The sequence below is a fragment of the Oncorhynchus tshawytscha genome, linkage group LG33, assembly GCF_018296145.1.
Source record: "Oncorhynchus tshawytscha isolate Ot180627B linkage group LG33, Otsh_v2.0, whole genome shotgun sequence".
NCBI classification, from domain to species: Eukaryota; Metazoa; Chordata; class Actinopteri; order Salmoniformes; family Salmonidae; genus Oncorhynchus; species Oncorhynchus tshawytscha.
Genome location: NC_056461.1, coordinates 25759248 through 25781041, shown reverse-complemented (window position 1 = coordinate 25781041; position 21794 = coordinate 25759248). Strand labels below are relative to the sequence as shown.

Here is a 21794-nt window from a genome sequence, read left to right as displayed (position 1 = left end):
TGTTTCAACAAAATTCCTTTGTCTGTAGAAATGCAATGGAACGCAAGCTAACTCTCACATGAACGCGCGTGGTCAGCTCATGGCACTCTGGCAGACCCATGACGCTCTCATTCCCCCCTCCACACAGTAGAAGCATCAAACAAGGTTCTAAAGACTGTTGACATCTAGTAGAAGCCTTAGGAAGTGCAATATGACCCCATAGACACTGTATATTCGATAGGCAATGACTTGAAAAACTACAAACCTCAGGTTTTTTGCCTGCCATATGAGTTTTGTTATACTCACAGACATCATTCAAACGGTTTCAGAATCTTCAGAGTGTTTTCTATCCAAATCTACTACTATAATATGCATATATTTGCAACTGGGCCTGAGTAGCATGCAGTTTACTCTGGGCATCTTCATCCAAGCTACTCAATACTGCCCCCCAGTCTCAAAGAAGTTAAGTTGTGAGGTTACTGTGTGAGGTGAATAAAACATTTGTGAGAAGCTCAGCTTATTAGTGGTGGACGCGGTGAGTTAAGACAATCAGAAATCATACATTGCCAAATGGGCACTGTGTTTCTCACAAGCGTAGCAGGTTGTGAACTTTGCGAACAATTTTTCCACTCCGGGAAAGAGAACAGTAAATTAATACCAAATGACTGAGGATTAACAGTATATTTACTGGGCCTACTGGTGACATATGTAATGGGGAATTGATTCATTTAAAAATAAATAAAAGAACAATCAAAAGGGCAAACAACGCCCATAAGGAAACCATGAAGGCACATGAATTGTCAGGAGACCACTGAGCACATTCTGGAGGAAGTACTTTGAGTGTTTTTATTTAGACAGTAGGAATTATAGAATTTTGGCAAAACATCAGAAGCCATTACCTAACAGTGCACTTGCCAACTTTCCTTTCACAAGAGTCTGAAACCAGAGCTCTGTATATAACGACAAGATGCTCATGTCTCCACCCTAACAATAGGAGACGTTGTCCCAAAGGCGGGAACGCAGGCGACAAGCTTTAGGTCTGCATATTATGCCCATAAAAACACACAGGGCATATTCTGGACAGATTTTGGTGCGAGCGAGCCCACCCGCTTGCTTCGCCTCTTCCCCTCTGCTGAAACTCTCACCGGAGAAAGCATCTTAGTGAGCGAAACAGCACCCCTCTGTCTTACTATATGTAGAAATAGTATGACATGCCATACCCTTTTGGTCCAGACAGAATCAGATGCATGGTCTACACATACTGAGACAGATGGGCTCGGATGCTTTATCTGAGATTGATGAGTGTTTGTCGGCGCGTCTCAGTCAAATAAAGATCGATATTTCAATATGTTTTTTTGGACAGGCAAGGAGGTACGGTAGGGCGGGCCCCCTATGGCCCTGACCTAGACCCTGTTACTGCTGCTGCTTAGTCAACCCCTGGTTGCCATACTGGGGACTGAGTCATGTTCATTAGGACACACCGGAGCAAAACATTTTGCTACGGAAAAGGAAAACAAGCGTTTATTATTGGTCAAGTTCAGATAGGTTCAGTCCGATTTCTTCCATATTGAACACAACCCTGACTCTGAAGTTCTACACTCTTAGGATCAATACTGTGTTATAGATATAACTTTTAGCACTGACAATTATGCACCGTTCACATAGCTTTTGTAATGCACCTTTGCTTAGCTTTTGAAAGCATAGATGATTCTGAAAAAGGGTTAAACGTTGAGGGTATAAACATACTGGTGTTGTATCAGTAGGCTTGTGCACCCTTCCCAGGAAGTAATCTACAGTAGCTAGGGGAAATACTAAAGCATTGGATGATACCTGGTTAATCTTCAGTGTAAGGTAGATATGAACAGTGCAGTATCTGAAAGGATATGATATATTGGTTCTCACCTGGTCCATGACCCTTTTGTTGTCCACCTGGTCAGGAAGCTTGTTGCCGTTAGGTTTAATGCAGCGAACAAAGTGAGGACTGGCCACAAACATCTTCTCCATCAGCACAGCCAGAGAGTGCTGCAAGGAAGACACACATACACATTGTGGAGATTACTAACTTATCTGTGCTTCTTTATTTTACAGCAGTCCAGTCTATAGGTAGGCATATTTAGGATTTTCAGTTTGGTTCATACTTAGTGCTCAGACATTATGAAACCAAATGCTCAGAAATAAGAGTTTTATAAAGCTAGATGTGCTATATATAGTCAACTTCCATCTTACCTTAAACTGGGCCCCCACCGACTGTTTCCTAGTTGAGTTAAAGTTGTCATCTGCCTTTTGCATGACCTAAAGGAAAAAATATTAACATCCTTTAAACCCCCCCAGAAATCCACTTTATGCCTCTGACTTGTACTGTAAGAAAGGTCCAAATATGGCCTTGCTGTTAGTTACCAATAATTATTCTACAGAAACTGTCATAAAAAAAATGAAAAACATCACTGGACTTGTGATCTACAATGCCGACCTTTGCTTTGCGTGGCATCAAGGTCCCTGTCCTGGAGATCGTGGCTGAAGATACATCAAATATAAATCGGATGAATATTAGACATGAGTTGCCAGACAGACTGTGATCAATGTTTTAAACTAGAACAATGCTCAAACTAACCAGAGGCTGTACATGTTATGGTGGTGTGTTCAGATAAGAGTAAGCATGTATTATTTATTAATACGTACTACATCATTTTCTAAGAGGTGTATTTGTCCACAAGCTCTCATTGGGAAGCAGCAAACGTCATTGTGTATCAGCTCTGATTCATGTCAAGCATGTGTACACAACTGATTTAATAGCTACAGTTTAACAAATCACTGTGCAAAAAGACAAATAAGAGATTGCATCAGAAATAAAAACAAGGCCATAGACTGGTTCCTTTCTGGCTAAACGAAGAGCTGTAGAACACAGACACATTCAGATGGCCTCACGTACCGGCAAAAAGGACACTAAGTAGAGGGGTGACACTGTTGATGAAGAGGTCTCTGATGCTGGCTGGGATGGTATCTCTGTTCATCTCTAGGAAGCCTCCTCCATTATACTGGACCTGGACACAGGAAGTACAGAACACTTATACTTCATTTGAAGTCCATATCTACAATGCTTCATAAACACACTCAATGAGTTATTATGCAGTCATAATATAGTATAGGTGTAGTTCTAAACAATAGCTTATAAATGGCCTATATCAATACTCATAGTGCATTATAAAGTACCATTATAAAGATGGGTATGTAACCTCACCATCCCAGCATAGTGAACCACAGTGAAGAGGGGGCTGTGACTCCGGACCACCTCATAGTGCATTATAAAGGTGGGTATGTAACCTCACCTTCCCAGCATAGTGAACCACAGTGAAGAGGGGGCTGTGATTCCGGACCACCTCATAGTGCATTATAAAGTACTATTATAGAGGAGTATGTAACCTCACCTTCCCAGCATAGTGAACCACAGTGAAGAGGGGGCTGTGACTCCGGACCACCTCATAGTGGGGGCTGCTTTTAAATTTACTGTTCAACTTGTCCACAAAGTCTCTGTCTGATGCCTTAGGGGACAAATAGGGAAAAGATATTTCGAATTAATACACAAAAATTTATATCAGGGTTGGGGTCAATTTCATTTCAATTCCAGTCAATTCAGGAAGTACAAAGAAATTCTGTAATTTGGTGTACTTTCTGAATTGAGTGGAATTGAAATAGAAGTGAGCCCATCCCTGATTAATACAGAGATGTATGGGTGTATGGAGACCACTACGGTACCTGAGGAAAGGCACTCTGCTCGTCCAGGAGAGAAAGTATCCCAATAGGTTTAGTAAGGATCAGGTCCTGTGGGAGAGACACACAGTTGTATATGAGACAAGGAAAAACACCTAAAGAAACACATTCTATTGTGAAAATGCATATTTGGGTTAATCTAGCCAATTGTTAACTGGGTAAAACAAACATGGTACAACTTCATATGACTTTAAAACAGAAAATTCTCACAGTACAAGGAGAATATTTTGTTTTCCTGAAGATTGGTTAACAAGGTTTCCAGGTTTTTATTGACTAGGGCCCCTACACTGTAAAATGCTCTTGAAGTTGTATAGTGCTCAGTAGGCATTAGGACAGAGTGGGTACACAGCAAATTACCTGTGGATCCAGGTTGTGCATTACTCGCTCTAGGTCCAATCCTAACTTGAGTTAGAATTCTTCCCACAACTCCTAATGTGTCCATCTTATCCCATAACTTACAGACAGGCTCTACTCATACCTTCAGCCATGGACAGGGACACTATTTTCTGCCAAATGACACCAGATGCTTCTATATAGACAAGAGGATGATGCCACAGGCTGAAAGCTGAAGTGCCTATTAAGTTACTGGCATGTGACTGAACACTGCCCCGTCAGCATTTCCCCTTCCTGGGGTCTGCGTTCTTTTATATCTGCCAGACTCACAGTGGGTTTACACAACCGGTCTGTGTTATTACTGAGAGAGAGGGGGAGGTAAACAGAGTGAAAGGGAGAGCAAAAGAAGTATGCGATAGAGAAAGGGTGTAAAAAGGGGATGCAAAAAAGGATGAGAGAAAAAGAGTACTACTGTAAGTAAGTGATGAGGGGGAATAAGAGTACTACTGTAAGTGATGAGGGGGAAAAAAGAGTACTACTGTAAGTGATGAGGGGGAAAAAAGTAGGTTGTGTCTTTTTACCAGGATAGGCTTGTTGTCTTTGAAGGAGATCATCTCCCACTCGATGCCCTCTTCCTTGTATTCATTCTGCTCCATCAGAAAGATGTGCTGCAGGATGACAAATGCATACAAAGATGCATGAATGACTAAAAACAAAAAGGACAGCAGGTATTTCCAGTTTCTTTCACAAGAGCTTTGGTCACAGGGGAACATCTTTCATTGGATCAATCTGCTTTGTCCAATCGTTTCATGAGAAGATGGCACATTCAATAGTGTGTGGCCTTCAGTCACAAAAACGCCAACAGAAGCCCTGAAGCCCTATGCAGTTGTAATCTAGTGATCCGACAGCAGTAAATCATCATAAGCAGATTCCTATGGCATTTGACCCAAATGTATTCAGTGCTCAAATGGACAGGCCCCAAAGGTAAACTGTAATGTTTACTAGCAGAGAGTAGTCCACAGCAGTGTGACTAGTACAAGTAGACTCTCTGTAACTCCAGCATCCCATGCATACAGTACAGTGAGCTCCAAAAGTATTGGGACATGTTGTTTTGGCTCTGTACTCTAAGCACTTTGAAATAAAGATGATAATGACTATGAGGTTAAAGTGCAGAATGTCAGCTTTAATTTGAGGGTATTTTCATCCATATTGGTTCAACTGTTTAGAAACTACAGCACTTGTTGTACATTGGTCCCCTAAAACATGGGGACTAAGGTATTGGTACAAATTCACTTATGTGTATCAAAGGTTTAGTATTTGGTCCCATATCCCTAGCACACAATGATAACATCAATCTTGTGACTCTACAAACGTGTTGGATGCATTTGCTGTTTATTTTGGTTGTTTCAGATTATTTTGTGCCTGATTGAAATGAATGGTAAATCATGTAGTGTCATTTGAGACACTTATTGTAAATAAGAATAGAATATGTTTCTAAACACTTCTACATTAATGTGAATGCTACCATGATTACGGATAATCCTGAATGAATTGTGAATAATGATGAGTGAGAAAGTTACTGATGCACAAATATCATAACCCCAAGACATGCTAACCTCTCACCAATACAATAACAGGGGAGGTTAGCATTTTTTTTTGGGGGGGGTGATATTTATGCCTCTAACTTTCTAATTCAGGAATATCCATAATCATGGTAGCTGATAGTCTGCACATTAACCTAATATTCATTGTATCATTTTAAATTCAAAGTGCTGGAGTACAGAGCTAAAACAACAAGAAGAAAAAAATGCACTGTCCCAATACTTTTGGAGCTCACTCTATGTACTGTAGGCCAGCTGAACTAAAATTACATGTTTTTCTGAAGCCTTCCAATGAAAAATAACATTTAAAAAAGAGACACTAATAGGCTTTTATAGCCATTTCAAAAAGCAGAACCAATTGCAGATTATGTTTGGATTCCTGTTCCTCTACTAATACTAACTAAAAGAGACAAGCTGACCACGTGTTTCTTTTAAGTGTTTGGGTCTTACGTTAACAAACCCTACAGGCTGTCATTTTAGGGGACTTAAATAGAGAATCACTTCTAAGGGACCCAAGATGACACGGCTACTTCTTTGTGCACTGATATTTACACTTACGTGGTTAAAGAAGTACTGCAGCTGTTCATTGGCCAGGTTGATGCAGAGCTGCTCAAAACGGTTCACGGCAAAATTCTCAAACCCGAAAATGTCAAGGATACCTGTATTATATAACAAGAAAATAGAATGGTCAATCTGACATTGACCATCTCTGGTTGAGAAGACGAAAACGTAAAAAGAGTTGTGGAATTGTGTTACATTTAAAGTTTCCCTTGAAACTGACCTATTTCATTCAGCTCAACGTCAAAGTCAACATTGGGAGCCAGCAGTTCGTTAACTTTACTGACAATCCAGCCGAATACTCTCCCATAAGCCACTTTGGCAATAGAGTCCCTGGCATCTGTAGATAAACACACAACAACAACATATTAACGGAGTCAAGTGCTCTTGAAAACACGATTAATAGTACTTCTATTTTGAGCTTCAGTTAATTATTTTTCTTTCCCATTGATGCTAAAGCAGTCAGGCCTGGAGCGAGGCAAAAATAGTAAAGCCCCATTTACTAGCTCAAATAGCCAACCAACCAGCCTGTTACCAACCCTTCGTAAACTTTCAGAAAAAACTATGCTTGACCAGATACAATGATATTTTACTATAAACAAATTGACAACAGACTTTCAGCATGCTTATAGGGTAGGACATTCAACAAGTACAGCACTTACACAAATGACTGATTGGCTGAGAGACATTTATGTTAAAAAAGATTGTGGGAGCTGTTCTGTTAGACTTCAGTGTGGCTTTTGACATTATCGATCGTAGTCTTCTGACAGAAAAACGTATTTGTTATGGCTTTACACTCCCTGCTATATTGTGGATAAAGAGTTACCTGTCTAACAGAACACAGAGGGTGTTCTTTAATGGAAGCCGCTCCAACATAATCCAGGTAGAATCAGGAATTCCCCAGGGCGCTGTCTAGGCCCCTTACTTTTTTCAATCTTTACTAATAACACGCCATTGGCCTTGAGTAAAGCCAGTGTATCTATGTAATGCGGATGACTCAACACAATGAGCTACTGAAATTACTGTAACACTTAAAGAGCTGTAGTTAGTTTTGGAATGGGTGGCAAGGAATAAGTTAGTCCTAAATATACAAATTGTAATGCAACTACAAATTGTAATAAATAAATGTGGAAATTGAGCAAGTTGAGGTGACTAAACTGCTAGGAGTAATCCTGGATTGTAAACTGTCAAAACAATAGTAGCTAAGATGGGGAGAAGTCAGTCCATAATAAAGTGCTGCTCTGCCTTTTTAACAACAATATCAACAAGGCAGGTCCTAAAGGCTCTTGACTGTTCAGTCGTGTGGTCAGGTGCCACAAAGAGGGACATCGGAAAATTACAACTGACTCAGAAGAGGGCAGCATGACTGGCCCTTAAATGTACATGGAGAACTAACAATAATATGCATGTCCATTTTTTCTTTATTTAAATACATCTCTAATGGCTCAAAGTGGAGGGATTGACATCGTCATTAATTGTTTTTGTAAGAAGTGTTGACATGCTGAATGCAGTGCGGTGTGTTTGAACTACTAGCACACAGCTCAGACACCCATGCATACCCCACAAGACATACCACCAAAAGGTCTCTTCAAAATCCCCAAGTCCAGAACAGACTATGGGAGTCGCCCAGTAGTACATAGAACCATGACTACATGGAACTCTATTCCACATCAGGTAACTGATGCAAGCAGTAGAATCAGAGTTTTTTTTTTAAAAACACCATATGGAACAGCGGAGACTGAAGAGAGACACACGATAAGACACTCACTCGACACACGTACATATCGGTTTTGTATTGTAGATATGTGGTAGTAGATTAGTGGCCTGAGGGAACACACTAAATGTGCTATGAAATGTAATGTCATGTAATATTTTAAAATGGTATATATAACTGCCTAATGTTGCTGGACCCCAGGAAGAGTAGCTGCTGCCTTTGCAGGAACTAATGAGGATCTTTAATAAATACAATACAATTTACAGTGGTTGGTCAGACAGACATGGGCCTTCTTTAAACACACGAGGAGGAAGTTGTGGTCAGTTTACCCTCCCTTAATCCTAACCTTAACCATTAGGGTGAAAACACCAAAAATTGTCCAATATCTTAGGGACATCAGTGGCTGGCATTAGTAAGACACGGTACATTTACTGTATTAAACCGTATCCTGTAATGTTCTTTCATACTGTTCTAGCACTGTCAGGAATGTACACAAACCGTGTGCTCTCCAGTTTCATGGAAAGCCCAAATGAATGACGAAACTGGGTTCTAGAGGCCCTACAACAACAGTTAGTATCCATAGTGGTTAATACGGACTCAGGCCGTCCTTTCTAATGGCTAAGGTGATGTGGTAAGGGAGGCGGGTCCTGGACCAGAGCTTTTCTCCTTACCCTCGGCCTGCTGCTGGTTGTGCAGCCTGCGGATGGCTTCTCCTCTCGTCACAGACAGAGTACAGGTCAGACTCCTCAGCAACTCCTCCTCCTGCACCCCAAACTGACCCTGAGAAGGTAAACACACAAATATTAAAAGGGATACTTCAGGATTTTGGCAATGATCCTTTATGATCCGTCATCTACTTCCCCAGAGTCATTTGTATGTCTCTAATCACCCCTGTTGCTAGCGTGCCCTAATCACCCCTGTTGCTAGCGTGCCCTAATCACCCCTGTTGCTAGCGTGCCCTAATCACCCCTGTTGCTAGCGTGCCCTAATCACCCCTGTTGCTAGCGTGCCCTAATCACCCCTGTTGCTAGCGTGCCCTAATCACCCCTGTTGCTAGCGTGCCCTAATCACCCCTGTTGCTAGCGTGCCCTAATCACCCCTGTTGCTAGCGTGCCCTAATCACCCCTGTTGCTAGCGTGCCCTAATCACCCCTGTTGCTAGCGTGCCCTAATCACCCCTGTTGCTAGCGTGCCCTAATCACCCCTGTTGCTAGCGTGCCCTAATCACCCCTGTTGCTAGCGTGCCCTAATCACCCCTGTTGCTAATCGTGCCCTAATCACCCCTGTTGCTAGCGTGCCCTAATCACCCCTGTTGCTAGCGTGCCCTAATCACCCCTGTTGCTAGCGTGCCCTAATCACCCCTGTTGCTAGCGTGCCCTAATCACCCCTGTTGCTAGCGTGCCCTAATCACCCCTGTTGCTAGCGTGCCCTAATCACCCCTGTTGCTAGCGTGCCCTAATCACCCCTGTTGCTAGCGTGCCCTAATCACCCCTGTTGCTAGCGTGCCCTAATCACCCCTGTTGCTAGCGTGCCCTAATCAACCCTGTTGCTAGCGTGCCCTAATCAACCCTGTTGCTAGCGTGCCCTAATCAACCCTGTTGCTAGCGTGCCCTAATCAACCCTGTTGCTAGCGTGCCCTAATCACCCCTGTTGCTAGCGTGCCCTAATCACCCCTGTTGCTAGCGTGCCCTAATCACCCCTGCTGCTAATCACCCCTGCGTGCCCTAATCACCCCTGCTGCTAGCGTGCCCTAATCACCCCTGCTGCTAGCGTGCCCTAATCACCCCTGCTGCTAGCGTGCCCTAATCACCCCTGTTGCTAATGTGTCCTAATCACCCCTGTTGCTAATGTGCCCTAATCACCCCTGTTGCTAGAACCCAAATCCCCTCAGTATCCAGATCTGTGAAGATGTTTTGCTCATAATGATGACGATGAAAACTGGGCAAAGACCAGCTGATCCTGCGTCAGGTGGAAGTTAACCTAGCATCGTGAGCAGTACCTCTCCATTAAACTCCAAATATAGCCCCTCGTGACCCTGTGTCTTATCTAAGCTAGCCAGATGTTGCATCAGCCCACTGCCGGCCTGGGAGGGCTGCTAATCAAGAGGGACAGCGGAGCAGGGTGCAATCAGTCACCTGTTTAAATTGAAGGCACGCACACACACGATCACCTGTTTAAATAGCATGTGGATCTATGCATACACAAACGAACAGACGCAGTAGAACGTTTAAATATCATGGACACACAAAATAGTTGAAAAGAACACATGAAGTGTCAAAACTGTCTCCATGAGCCAGCAGCTGCCCATGTTAGAAAGGTCAGAGGTGATTTTGTAAAGAAAGTGCTGTAGTGATTGCCTCAAAAATCCCCTTGTTTGTTTTTACCATGTATGCTCAGGACTGATAATCAACCGTTTCTTCCCCTAGCTTAGTCGTTGGACCCCTTCCTTCTGCTGTATAAACCACTATCAGATGACTCTTCTACTGTAAACTGTTGATTGGAACTGTTCTTGTAGTTGATATTTTGCTATGTCAATACCACTGATGAACATTTATGGAGGAAAAGGGAAAAAATGCCTACTGCAATCTTAGAAAACACCAACAGGTCAATAAGTCAACTGCATATGTTAACAGAAGCTCCTACCAAACGAGGCCAAATGGAATTAAATGTTTATTTTATTTAACTAGGCAAGTCAGTTAAGAACAAATTCTTATTTACAATGACGGCCTTCCCCGGACAAACCCTAACAACGCTGAGCTAATTGTGCGCCGCCCGATGGGACTCCCAATCCTGGCCGGTTGTGATACAGCCTGGAATCGAACTATTCATGAATAATCTAATTGGTTTGGCAGTACCATCCTCTTACGTTCGTAATAATTGATACTGCCAGACTAGCCATTTCCTTGAGCAAAAGAAATAATGGCAAAGAAGGAGTGGAGGAGGATGTAGACTCACAGCTGTGGCTTTGAGCCAGCCCATGGACTTGCCAGTGACCTTGAGCACGTCGGTCTCTGTGGGCTCAAACATGATGTTTCCCAAAGACAGGATCCCTGCCAGGATAGTCATCATGTCTACCTTCTCCTGATGACACAACATATACACAATCAGTCCATCTGTCAGTCAATCAATTGGTCATTTATCAACTGGTTAATAACATCTAACAATTTGTTTATTAGTCAATCAACCAATTAGTCCAACAAAGTACAATCAATCAGATTCAGATGTTGTCCTCATGGCTGTAATACTGCAAACAGATGGATGAGAAAGAGTTTCAGAGAGGTCTTACCTGTTCCTGAAATCCCACCATGTCCATTGCGTTACACACTTCACTGTACTTCTCCCCCCATTTCCTCACTATGTCCTCGGAGCCGTACCGCCCATTCAGATACCTGACAGACACAGCCACAGAAACACATTTATACAGATCTGATGAGTGAGCACAGAACACACACACAGGCTACATATGTAGGGGGCATAACGGTCAACGCATTATGCATATCTGATTGACAAACACTTTGAGGCTTCTACATTGCTGCACTGTATCATAGGGCACTACAACATAGCAGGACAGCCACTATCACAGGGCACAACAACTGACTGCATCATAGGGCACTACAACATAGCAGGACAGCCACTATCACAGGGCACAACAACTGACTGCATCATAGGGCACTACAACATAGCAGGACAGCCACTATCATAGGGCACAACAACTGACTGCATCATAGGGCACTACAACATAGCAGGGTAGCCACTATCACAGGGCACAGCAACTGACTGCATCATAGGGCACTACAACATAGCAGGGTAGCCACTATCGCAGGGCACAGCAACTGACTGCATCATAGGGCACAACAACTGACTGCATCATAGGGCACTCATAGGGCACTACAACAACAACTGACTGCATCATAGGGCACTACAGGGTAGCCACTATCATAGGGCACTACAACATAGCAGGGTAGCCACTATCGCAGGGCACAGCAACTGACTGCATCATAGGGCACAGCAACTGACTGCATCATAGGGCACATAGCACAACATAGCAGGGTAGCCACTATCAACTGACTGCATCATAGGGCACTACAACATAGCAGGGTAGCCACTATCGCAGGGCACAGCAACTGACTGCATCATAGGGCACAACTGACTGCATCATAGGGCACAACATAGCAGGGTAGCCACTATCGCAGGGCACAGCAACTGACTGCATCATAGGGCACAGCAACTGACTGCCAACATAGCAGGGTAGCCACTATCAGGGCACTACAACATAGCAGGGTAGCAGGGCACAACAACTGACTGCATCATAGGGCACTACAACATAGCAGGGTAGCCACTATCACAGGGCACAGCAACTGACTGCATCATAGGGCACAACAACATAGCAGGGTAGCCACTATCACAGGGCACAGCAACTGACTGCATCATAGGGCACAGCAACTGACTGCATCATAGGGCACAACAACATAGCAGGGTAGCCACTATCATTGGGCACAGCAACTCACTGTATCATAGGGCACAACAACATCGCAGGGTAGCCACTATCGTAGGGTACAACAACTGACTGCATCATAGGGCACAACAACTGACTGCATCATAGCGCACTACAAACACCACATTGTTTAAATAACTAGCATTTCACTCCAGGCCTAGGCCTGTTCAACTGTCAAGAAGAAGTGAAATACAAGTAGCATACAAGTAGCATACCAAGTAGTACCTACTGAACAACACTGAGAACTATATGTGGTCTCTATTTGTATAAGCCATAAGAACCAAAAAAGGCAGGAAGGAACATTAAGACTAGATATCAGAGTTCCAAAACAAAAACCTTGGTTTATGTCAGGAAAATAAAAAAAATAATTATTACAGTGTGACCCTATGACTCTGTGGAAATGTCTAACTTCCCAGACCACACCCACAGAGTCATCACTACCTGTGGAGGAAACGTTGCAGAATGATAAAATCACAGTGGACCCACCTGTACTGCGTGGGGTCCAGGAGTCCATACATGTCTTTGTCCTCCGGGGAGATGCCCGCCAGCATGCAGTAGAAGATATGGAAGTTTCTCTCGCCCTCATCCTGGTGGACCACACGAGACTTCTCCAGGAGGTACTCGTTGATCTTAGCTCCTTTTACTGTTAAGAGCACAGCACCACACACACAAGGACACACACAGGATCAAGTCATGCTACATGTCTGTCGTATCAATGCAATCACCACATACAGTTAGTATATAAATAAACAAATATGAACATAAGTACACACAATATATGAATACACTGTCACACACACACACACCACCCCCCCACCCACCTGAGGAGTTGTGGAAGCGCAGCTGAATGTACTTCCCGAAGCGACTGCTGTTGTCATTCATCACAGTCTGGGCATTGCCAAAGGCCTCCAGCAGAGGATTCACCTAGAAATACCATACAGCACAAGAACTTACATCATGGTGATCCTACATGGAGCCAGGAGTTTAACATTTCCAAGCCCTAATCACAAGACATCCATGATTTGCAACTTTCCGTGTACCTGACCACACTATATTAGGAGGGGCACGGTATATTAGAGTGTGACGGTTTATTCAAGGACAACCACCACCCGGGCCACTGCCCATTCACACTGCTGCCATCCAGAAGGCGAGGTCAGTACAGGTGCATCAAAGCTGGGACCGAGAGACTGAAAAACAGCTTCTATCTCAAGGCCATTAGACTGCTAAACAGCCATCACTAACACAGAGAGGCTGCTGCTTACATTGAGACACAATCACTGGCCACTTCAATAAAATGGATCACTAGTCAGTCACTTTAAACAAATGCCACTTTAATAATGTTTACATATCTTACAAGTACAACAAGTGTAGACCTTACCCTGAAGTAAGCATTTCACGGTAAGGTCTACACTTGTTGAATCTGGCACATGTAACAAATAAAGTTTAATTTGATGTATATACTGTATTTTATAACATCTATTGCACCTTGCCTATGCAGTTCGGCAATCGCTCATCCATATAAACTCAGCACAAAAAGTAACCGTCCCTTTTTCAGGACCCTGTCTTTCAAAGATCATTTAAAAAAAATCCAAATAACTTCACAGATCTTCATTGTAAAGGGTTTAAACACGGTTTCCCATGCTTGTTCAATAACCATACACCTAACTAACATCTCACAGCAAGACCTGGCAAATCTGGTGCAGTCCACGAGGAGATGCACTGCAGTACTTAATGCAGCTGGTGGCCACACCAGATACCGACTGTTACTTTTGATTTTGACCCCCCCCCCCTTTGTTCAGGGACACATTATTCCATTTATGTTAGTCAAATGTCTGTGAAACTTGTTCAGTTTATGTCTCAGTTGTTGAATCTTATGTAAACACAAATGTTTACACGTTAAGCTGTTTGCTGAAAATAAACGCAGTTGACAGTGAGAGGACGTTTCTTTTTTTGCCGAGTTTACTTACATGTACAGTCGTGGCCAAAAGTTTTGAGAATGACAAATATCAATTTCCACAAAAGGTTGCTGCTTTTAGATATTATTGTCAGATGTTACTATGGGATACTGAAGTATAATTACAAGCATTTCATAAGTGTCAAAAGGCTTTTATTGACAATTACATGAAGTTGATATTTGCAGTGTTGACCCTACTTTTTCAAGACCTCTGCAATCTGCCCTGGCATGCTGTCAATTAACTTCTGGGCAACATCCTGACTGATGGCGGCAGGGTAGCCTAGTGGTTAGAGCGTTGGACTAGTAACCGGAAGGTTGCAAGTTCAAACCCCTGAGCTGACAAGGTAGAAATCTGTCGTTCTGCCCCTGAACAGGCAGTTAACCCACTGTTCCTAGGCCGTCATTGAAAATAAGAATTTGTTCTTAACTGACTTGCCTGGTAAAATAAAAAAAATATTTAAAAAATGGCAGCCCATTCTTGCATAATCAATGCTTGGAGTTTGTCAGAATTTGTGGGGTTTTGTTTGTCCACCTGCCTCTTGAGAATTGACCACAAGTTCTCAATGGGATGAAGATCTGGGGAGTTTCCTGGCCATGAACCCAAAATATCAATGTTTTGTTCCCCGGGCCACTTAGTTATCACTTTTGCCTTATGGCATGGTGCGCCATCATGCTGGAAAAGGCATTGTTCGTCACCTAAACTGTTCCTGGACGGTTGGGAAAAGTTGCTCTCGGAGGATGTGTTGGTACCATTTTTTATTAATGGCTGTGTTCTTAGGCAAAATTGTGAGTGAGCCCACTCCCTTGGCTGAGAAGCAACCCCACACATGAATGGTCTCTGGATGCTTTACTGTTGGCATGACACATGACTGATGGTAGCGCTCACCTTGTCTTCTCCGGACAAGCTTTTTTTCTAGATGCCCCAAAGGGGATTCATCAGAGAAAATGACTTTACCCCAGTCCTCAACAGTCCAATCCCTGTACCTTTTGCAGAATACCAGTCTGTCCCTGATGTGTTTCCTGGAGAAAAGTGGCTTCTTTGCTGCCCTTCTTGACACCAGGCCATCCTCCAAAAGTCTTCGCCTCACTGTGCGTGCAGATGCACTCACACCTGCCGGCTGCCATTCCTGAGCAAGCTCTGTAGAGGTGGTGCCCCGATCCCGCAGCTGAATCAACTTCAGGAGACAGTCCTGGCGCTTGCTGGACTTTCTTGGGCGCCCTGAAGCCTTCTTCACAACAACTGAACCGCTCTCCTTGAAGTTCTTGATGATCCGATAAATGGTTGACTTAGGTGTAATCTTACTGGCAGCAATATCCTTGCCTGTGAAGCCCTTTTTGTGCAAAGCAATGATGACGGCACGTGTTTCCTTGCAGTTAACCATGATTGACAGAGGAAGAACAATGATTCCAAGCACCCCCCTCCTTTTGAAGCTTCCAGTCTGTTATTCGAACTCAAATCAGCATGACAGAGTGATCTCCAGCCTTGTCCTCGTCAACACTCACACCTGTGTTAACGAGAGAATCACTGACATGATGTCAGCTGGTCCTTTTGTGGCAGGGCTGAAATGCAGTGGAAATGTTTTTGGGGTATTCAGTTCATTTGCATGGCAAAGATGGACTTTGCAATTCATCTGATCACTCTTCATAACATTCTGGAGTATATGCAAATTGCCATCATACAATCTGAGGCAGCAGACTTTGTGAATATTAATGTGTGACATTCTCAAAACTTTTGGCCACGACTGTACAGTTGAAGTCAGAAGTTTACATACACCTTAGCCAAATACATTTAAACTCAGTTTCTCATATTCCTGACATTTAATCATTGTAAAGATTCCCTGTCCAAGGGTGAGTCAGGATCACCACTTTATTTTAAGAATTTGAAATGTCAAAATAGAGAATTACTTATTTCAGCTTTTATTTCTTTCATCACATTCCCAGTGGGTAAGAAGTTTACATACACTCAATTAGTATTTGGTAGCGTTGCCTTTAAGTTGTTTAACTTGGGTCAAATGTTTCGGGCAGCCTTCCACAAGCTTCCCACAATAAGTTGGGGGAATTTTGGACCATTCCTCCTAACAGAGCTGGTGTAACTGAGTCAGGTTTGTAGGCCTCCTTGCTCGCACACACTTTTTCAGTTCTGCCCACAAATTTTCTGTAGGATTGAGGTCAGGGCTTTGTGATAGCCACTCCAATATCTCGACTTTGTTGTCCTTAAGCCATTTTGCCACAACTTTGGATGTATGCTTGGGGTCCTTGTCCATTTGGAAGACCCATTTGCAACCAAGCTTTAACTTCCTGGCTGATGTCTTGAGATGTTGCTTCAATATATCCACAATTTTCTTCCCTCATGATGCCATCTATTTTGCGAAGTGCACCAGTCCCTCCTGCTGCAAAGCACCCCCACAACTTGATGCTGCCACCCCCGTGCTTCACAGTTGGGATGGTGTTCGTCTGCTTGCAAGCCTCCCCCTTTTTCCTTCAAACATAACGATGGTCATTATGGTCAAACAGTTATATTTTTGTTTCATCAGATCAGAGGACATTTCTCCAAAAAGTACGATTGTAAACGTACTCTGGCTTTTTTAATGGCGGTTTTGGAGCAATGGCTTCTTGCTTGCTGAGCGGCCTTTCAGGTTATGTCGATATAGGATCTGTTTCCTCCAGCATCTCACAAGGTCCTTGCTGTTGTTCTGGGATTGATTTGCACTTTTCACACAAAAGTACATTCATCTCTAGGAGAAAGAACACGCCTCCTTCCTGATTGGTATGACAGCTGTGTGGTCCCATGGTGTTTATACTTGCGTACTATTGTTTGTACAGATGAACGTGGTACCTTCAGGAGTTTGGAAATTGCTCCCAAGGATGAACCAGACTTGTGGAGGTCTACAATTTACAATTTTATTTCTGAGGTCTTGGCTGATTTCTTTTGATTTTCCCATGATGTCAAGTAAAGAGGCACTGAGTTTGAAGGTAGGCCTTGAAATACATCCATGGGTACACCTCCAATTGACTCAAATGATGTCAATTAGCCTATCAGAAGCTTCTAAAGCCATGCAATCTTCTGGAATTTTCCAAGCTGTTTAAAAGGCACAGTCATCTTAGTGTATGTAAACTTCTGACGCACTGGAATTGTGATACAGGGAATTATAAGTGAAATAATCTGTCTGTAAACAGTTGTTGTTAAAATTACTTGTGTCATGCACAAAGTAGATGTCCTAACTGACTTGCCAAAACTATAGTTTGTTAACAAGAAATTTGTGGAGTGGTTGAAAAACAAGTGTTAATGACTATCCTAAGTGTCTGTAAACTTCCAAATTCAACTGTACATATTCTCATTCACCTCTCTAGATTTGAGTGTGTTAGGTAGTTGGGAAATTGTTAGATTACTTGTTAGTTTTTACTGCAGTCGGAACTAGAAGCACAAGCATCACTACACTCGCATTAACATCTGCTAACCATGTGTATGTGACCAATAAAACGTGATTTGATCATAGCCTCTCGTGCCAGATGGCCTAAGTACCAAAACACACTAATTATTATAGCATTGTCGTATCATCTGATAAACAAGGGAAGAATTATAGCATTGTTCTCTGGATGCAATACATTACAGAATTCAAGACCATTGAAACCTTTCACTTGTTTCCTGATAGTAAAGAGCATGACAGTTAAGGATGTGGTACTTTGAAACCAAGATATCACAATAGCAGAGGAGCAAGGTCCAGAGTTTTCCCCAGGGGAAATTAATACTAAAGTTAAAATGTCATTGGATTAATGTGTAAATTACTGATATATAGACACCTCAGGAGAATGAAGGAAGTGAAAGTTGGACGAGGAATACAATGCAGTTATTCAGGGAAAACTGATGGCATATTGAAGCTATAAAACACTTTGTAACATCTCCTTCAACTCGATATAACTAAATTACAAGTCATGTCAGTGTGTTGAACTCTAGCAGGCCATCAAAAATGTGGTGGTGATGACTTATCAACCTGTGTGCAAAAGTTAACAAATGAACATTATCAAACATATAAAAGAATGCAGCAAGAGCAATATACTTGTTTTTAAACAATAATGCAAACACATGATTGTAATGAAACCAATGTCCTGGCTGTGACCACAATGAGGGGATTGCATGCCGAGGTAGGCGTAAATGACACAGGTTTTCCTGTCAGCCTTTCAACATATTTCACTCTTAACCTCTAAGTTCTCGCTTTACCCATCCCGTCAATTACCAGGCCAACTGTTGACGACAGTCAGAGAGGGTAGAAGCTGTACCATATTAGGAATAGTCAAGTGAGATCGTCAATACCATGTACTTGTTCCAGGGAGCACTTTTAAGTACAATGAATGAAACATAATTGTATGGTGTGAAAAGTGACTTATGAAAAAGTGTTTGCATTATGAATGTTTACTTGGACTCAGTGAACCTACGATTGTCTCAAACTCATCAGAAGACTGCAGCAGAACAGCAGGGGGAAATGGAAGATGTGAAACTCTGGAAAATATGTTTTATTGACTGCTGGAACTCTGTACTCCCCCTTTGGCTCTCCCAATTATCCCTGCTCTGCAGACACGCAAGCAAACCATTACGTGGCATAGAAAAAGTAGTGACTTTGAACATGTGGCTACAGTATATCTGGAAACCCATATTTCCATTCTTACTCTGTTTTTTAGTGGTCAGTTGAACTGCATTTTCCACTGTTCCAAAAAGGTCTAGAATACTTCATCAGCACCCTGACTGAAGAGAACATGCAGCTGTAACACTTGTGAGAATAACCAGCGAATGTACAGTACATTACAGAATACTGACCTAAGCCATACAAGCTAATCAAATCCATGTCTACTCAAACCACATGTACCCCGAAATAACATCAGTGTAATAAAAAGTGTTGTCAAACACAGCCTCTCTCTGAACCCTAGCTCACAGCCAAGGAGCCAGCCAATCACTCCCACCAAGTCCCAGTGATGCAATTCCCCAGAAAGGCTGGAGGAATTTCCCCACACTTCCTAGTTTTCCTCGAGGCCCTCAGTCTCATCCCGTATCCCACAGAGAACTTCTCGTACCATGAGACAGGCGTGAGAAAACAGGGTCCGGAGAGGGACGTCGGTCAAGTCTGTGTGTTTACCATAGTAATCACCACAGTGGGGGAGCCAAGAGGAAGTCAAAGAGGAAGAAAAATAAAACCTCCATGATGTTATGATATTCCGTTTGAGATTCCAAAATGGTAGGAAGGAAGTGTCTCTTGGGTTGTGGCAGAAATCCAGAAACGTGGTTGTGTGTATTTGGTCCGTCACAAGAAAATTCTAAAGCTTTTAATTTCGGTCACAATGAGAACAAGTTTGGTAACCAATGCAACTCAGTGGACCGTAATGTAGTACACGAAGAAAAAGCACAGCGCTATACCACCATCTTATTTCAAAAGGACCATCCTCAACATGTGTCCAATGACATTTCAAAGGGATGTGCATTAGATCATACTTCTCCAATATCAAAGCAGATAATAACCTTTGGTCATGATAGATGACAATCCTACAACATAATACTGTATATGTAGCCATTAGATAAGGTTATCATAGCATCACTTGATTGATGCTATATCACTTTCAACTATCACTGAACACTACTATGAATGAGGGGGAATACACAGCATAGTTAATACAACAGAAGATAGAGACCATCTCTCCTGCCCCCTTCCCCTCAAGCGGTCAACAATGCTGAACAGGGGCGCAACTTTGGTCTCAGAAGTGAGGGAGGGATTCTATTTCTTTTTTTACCCAGTCAGATGCACACTCCAAAAACAGCCTACCTGACCACTCGGAGGCGGCATTCATTGTAGCTGGGGATTTTAATGCACGCATTATCTACCAAGAGAATTCTCTTCGATTATAATCACAGCCGTATATATCCCCCCCCAAGCAGACACATCGATGGGAACAGCAGACTGGTATAGGGATTGATTGAATATGTCCGTAAACACACCGGCCAGCTGGTCTGCGCATGCTCTGAGGGCTCCCTAACCGTGGATTGATGGCAGCATTCGTGTGGAACTGAAGGCGCGAACCACTGCTTTTAATCAGGGCAAGGTGTCTGGTGACATGACTGAATACAAACAGTGCAGCTTTTCCCTCCGCAAGGCTATCAAACAAGCTAAGCGCCAGTACAGAGACAAAGTAGAATCTCAATTCAACGGCTCAGACACAAGAGGCATGTGGCAGGGTCTACAGTCAATCACGGACTACAGGAAGAAATCCAGCCCAGTCACGGACCAGGATGTCTTGCTCCCAGGCAGACTAAATAACTTTTTTGCCCGCTTTGAGGACAATACAGTGCCACTGACACGGCCTGCAACGAAAACATGCGGCCTCTCCTTCACTGCAGCCGAAGTGAGTAAGACATTTAGACGTGTTAACCCTCGCAAGGCTGCAGGCCCAGACGGCATCCCCAGCCGCGCCCTCAGAGCATGCGCAGACCAGCTGGCCGGTGTGTTTACGGACATATTCAATCAATCCCTATACCAGTCTGCTGTTCCCACATGCTTCAAGAGGGCCACCATTGTTCCTGTTCCCAAGAAAGCTAAGGTAACTGAGCTAAACGACTACCAGTAGCACTCACATCCGTCATCATGAAGTGCTTTGAGAGACTAGTCAAGGACCATATCACCTCCACCCTACCTGACACCCTTGACCCACTCCAATTTGCTTACCGCCCAAATAGGTCCACAGACGATGCAATCTCAACCACACTGCACACTGCCCTAACCCATCTGGACAAGAGGAATACCTATGTGAGAATGCTGTTCATCGACTACAGCTCGGCATTCAACACCATAGTACCCTCCAAGCTCGTCATCAAGCTCGAGACCCTGGGTCTCGACCCCGCCCTGTGCCACTGGGTACTGGACTTCCTGACGGGCCGCCCCCAGGTGGTGAGGGTAGGCAACAACATCTCCTCCCCGCTGATCCTCAACACTGGGGCCCCACAAGGGTGCGTTCTGAGCCCTCTCCTGTACTCCTGTACACCCACGACTGCGTGGCCACGCACACCTCCAACTCAATCATCAAGTTTGCAGACGACACAACAGTGGTAGGCTTGATTACCAATAACGACGAGACGGCCTACAGGGAGGAGGTGAGGGCCCCCGGAGTGTGGTGTCAGGAAAATAACCTCACACTCAACGTCAACAAAACTAAGGAGATGATTGTGGACTTCAGGAAACAGCAGAGGGAACACCCCCCATCCACATCGATGGAACAGTAGTGGAGAGGGTAGCAAGTTTTAAGTTCCTCGGCATACACATCACAGACAAACTGAATTGGTCCACTCACACAGACAGCATCGTGAGGAAGGCGCAGCAGCGCCTCTTCAACCTCAGGAGGCTGAAGAAATTCG

General features: G+C 43.5%; 1 protein-coding gene across 2 annotated transcripts in view; it reads right to left on the bottom strand.

Moving 5' to 3' along the window:
* Positions 1 to 21794, bottom strand: part of LOC112233469 (myosin-IIIb) — a 53666-nt gene that overhangs the window by 11713 nt on the left and 20159 nt on the right. For both annotated transcript variants that reach the window (XR_002950765.2, XM_024401129.2), the window contains exons 5-18: positions 13269 to 13371; positions 12934 to 13090; positions 11239 to 11341; positions 10908 to 11033; positions 8625 to 8733; positions 6463 to 6579; positions 6240 to 6340; positions 4662 to 4748; positions 3733 to 3798; positions 3405 to 3518; positions 2909 to 3020; positions 2450 to 2493; positions 2206 to 2271; positions 1882 to 2001 (exon numbers count right to left, since the gene is read on the bottom strand). Coding sequence is in view for 1 of the 2 variants with exons in the window: in XM_024401129.2 (XP_024256897.1) it covers positions 1882 to 2001; positions 2206 to 2271; positions 2450 to 2493; positions 2909 to 3020; positions 3405 to 3518; positions 3733 to 3798; positions 4662 to 4748; positions 6240 to 6340; positions 6463 to 6579; positions 8625 to 8733; positions 10908 to 11033; positions 11239 to 11341; positions 12934 to 13090; positions 13269 to 13371 (1425 nt within the window). In the remaining variant the exon portion in view is untranslated. The remainder of the gene's footprint in view (positions 1 to 1881; positions 2002 to 2205; positions 2272 to 2449; positions 2494 to 2908; positions 3021 to 3404; positions 3519 to 3732; positions 3799 to 4661; positions 4749 to 6239; positions 6341 to 6462; positions 6580 to 8624; positions 8734 to 10907; positions 11034 to 11238; positions 11342 to 12933; positions 13091 to 13268; positions 13372 to 21794) is intronic.